Genomic DNA, 2,071 nt, shown 5'->3' with positions numbered 1-2,071 from the left:
CGCGTCGACGAGGAGCTGCGCTCCTCCATCGCCATCGCCGACGACTACTTCAAGTCCAGCATCCGGCGCTTCCGCCTGGGCAGCTTCCAGCTGCACAACACAGCGATCAAGGAGGAGTTTGTGCATCTGTGCGAGAAACTGCCCGAAATCGTAAGTCTTTGATTGAGTAGGACTGTGCTAACGCTAATAACCCTCTGAATTGCTCCCGCGCAGATCGGGGACGCAGGCCTGCTGGATGAAATAATGGGCGTGCACGAGCACGCCCCCCAGTCGGAGGAGGTGGGCGCGCAGGCGGCTTTTGTCGTCGAAAGCGTCGCCGATTGGCTGGCGATCGGCCTGGACTTCGGCATGGCCAATCAGCAGGAGCAGCCCGCCTACAAGATCAGACACATCAAGGGCGGCGTGCGCCTCGCCGCCCTGGTGGGCGCCAGTGAGCCGTTCGTGCGCCACTTGTGGCGCATCGAGTTCAGTCTGCACGACGCCCTGCTCAGCCTGTACGCGCAGGATTTCATGGCGCTCAGCATCCAGCTGCTGGTGCTGCAGGCGCTCGACGCCTACCTGCTGCATCGCGATGCAGTGGCGCGCTTCCTGGCCGCCGGCGGCTACAGCGTCATCATGCGGGCGATGGCCGCCAAGCGGCAGGTGCGTCAGACGTTCGCGCTCGCATGCATCCTGCGCAAGCTGAACCTCTACGAGTGTCTGCAGGAGTTGCGCGCCCACTTGGAGGAGCTGCGCCGCGAGGGGGCGCTGGCGCCCCCCACCCTGCTGGTGGTGGCCCAGGCGCTCAATCAGGTGAGTGCTGTCTTTGACCCACTGGAGGAGTGAGTGAGTGAGTGATTAATTGGGCTAAAAAACTGGTTTTTAGGTGTTGCAGTACTGTCGCGGGGGGCCGTTCGCCATGGAGCAGCCGCGGCGCTTTTTGCCAGTCTCCGCGCAGTTTGAGCTGCCGCGCCTGGCCACGCCCCCCAACATGCCGGTGCGCTACTTCGAGATGGCCGGCCTGCTGGAGGGGCTCCTGCTGCTGCTGGCCGGCCGCAGCACTCTGAACCTGCCCGCCATCAAGGCGCCCGTTCTCGCCGTGCTGGCCACGCTGCTGGAGGACGTGGAGGGCGTGCGCTTCCTGTCCAGGCGCGCCCCCACCGCCAACGCGCTGCTCAAATGCCTGCTGCGCCCCGAAGACGACGAGCTGCAGTACGGCGAAACGCTGGAGGCGCAGTCGCACCAGCTGGGGCTGCAGCTCGCCTACAAGCTGCACGCGCTCCATCTGGTGGATGCGCTGCGCGCCCTCAGCGCCCTGGACTGTGACGCCGGTGACGTCGTTGACAATCTTCATCAGCTGTTTTGCTTGACGTTTGCGCCCGTGGGGCGCCAGTGCGTCGGCGAGGTGGTCGCCATGGGCGACCACGCGCTCGCCCTGCTGCAGTTCCTGAAGACGGCGCCCGGGGCGGAGTCGCCCGGCGCCGCCTACATCGTGGACTTGCTCCATGTGGCCGTCGTGCTGGTGGGCGACGTGCCGTTTCTGGAGCGGTTCTCTGGGCGCATCCGGGAAGCGCTGGCGCTCGTGGCGGAGCCCAGCGGGCGCGTCGCGGAAGTGCGCAGCTATTTGCTGGACGGGTGCCCCTTGAGCGGCTGCCATGTGGCGGCGCTGCTGGGCAAAGTGCAGGAGCACCTGGACGGGGCGGTGGCCAGCCCGGGGCCGGTGGTGGGGGCGCTGCGCGCCCTCCGCCACCTGGGCGTGGCCCCCCAGGTGGGCGGGGCCCAAGACCCGCTCACCCAGTTCGTCGAGCTGAAGTACAAGCACGTGATTTTGGAGCTGTTCTCATTGGACGGCAGCACCGTGCTGACGCGCCTGCTGCAGAAGTTGTGCGCCCACTTCGAGCAGCCGGGCGTGCACAGTTCGATCTTCGCCTCCACCCAGGGCCTGCTGCTGGCCAACACGATCGAGCCGGCGCTGGCGCTGCTGCAGGAGATGCTGGCGCACGTGATCCAGTGCCGGGGCACCGAGTTCAAGGACCTGACGGCGGTGCCGGTGCTGCTGCGCACCTACACGCTGCTGGACAGCTTCCCGGCC

At 66.7% G+C, this 2,071-nt stretch overlaps 1 protein-coding gene across 1 annotated transcript; it reads left to right on the top strand.

The window, feature by feature from the left end:
• Positions 1-6: 6 nt before the first annotated feature.
• On the top strand, positions 7-2,071 carry LOC125503064 (protein virilizer-like; the record flags this gene model as incomplete). The annotated part of the gene is given in 3 exon segments (XM_048662802.1): positions 7-150; positions 214-792; positions 866-2,071. Coding segments are annotated over 2 exon segments (1,755 nt in total), but the record flags the coding sequence as incomplete, so codon positions are not given.

Source organism: Dendroctonus ponderosae, unplaced genomic scaffold, assembly GCF_020466585.1.
Source record: "Dendroctonus ponderosae isolate FM_Combo_2020 unplaced genomic scaffold, Dpon_F_20191213v2 Dpon_F_20191213_12, whole genome shotgun sequence".
NCBI lineage: Eukaryota > Metazoa > Arthropoda > Insecta > Coleoptera > Curculionidae > Dendroctonus > Dendroctonus ponderosae.
Note: the sequence above shows the minus strand (reverse complement) of the source record. Positions and strands in the feature narration are given on the sequence as shown.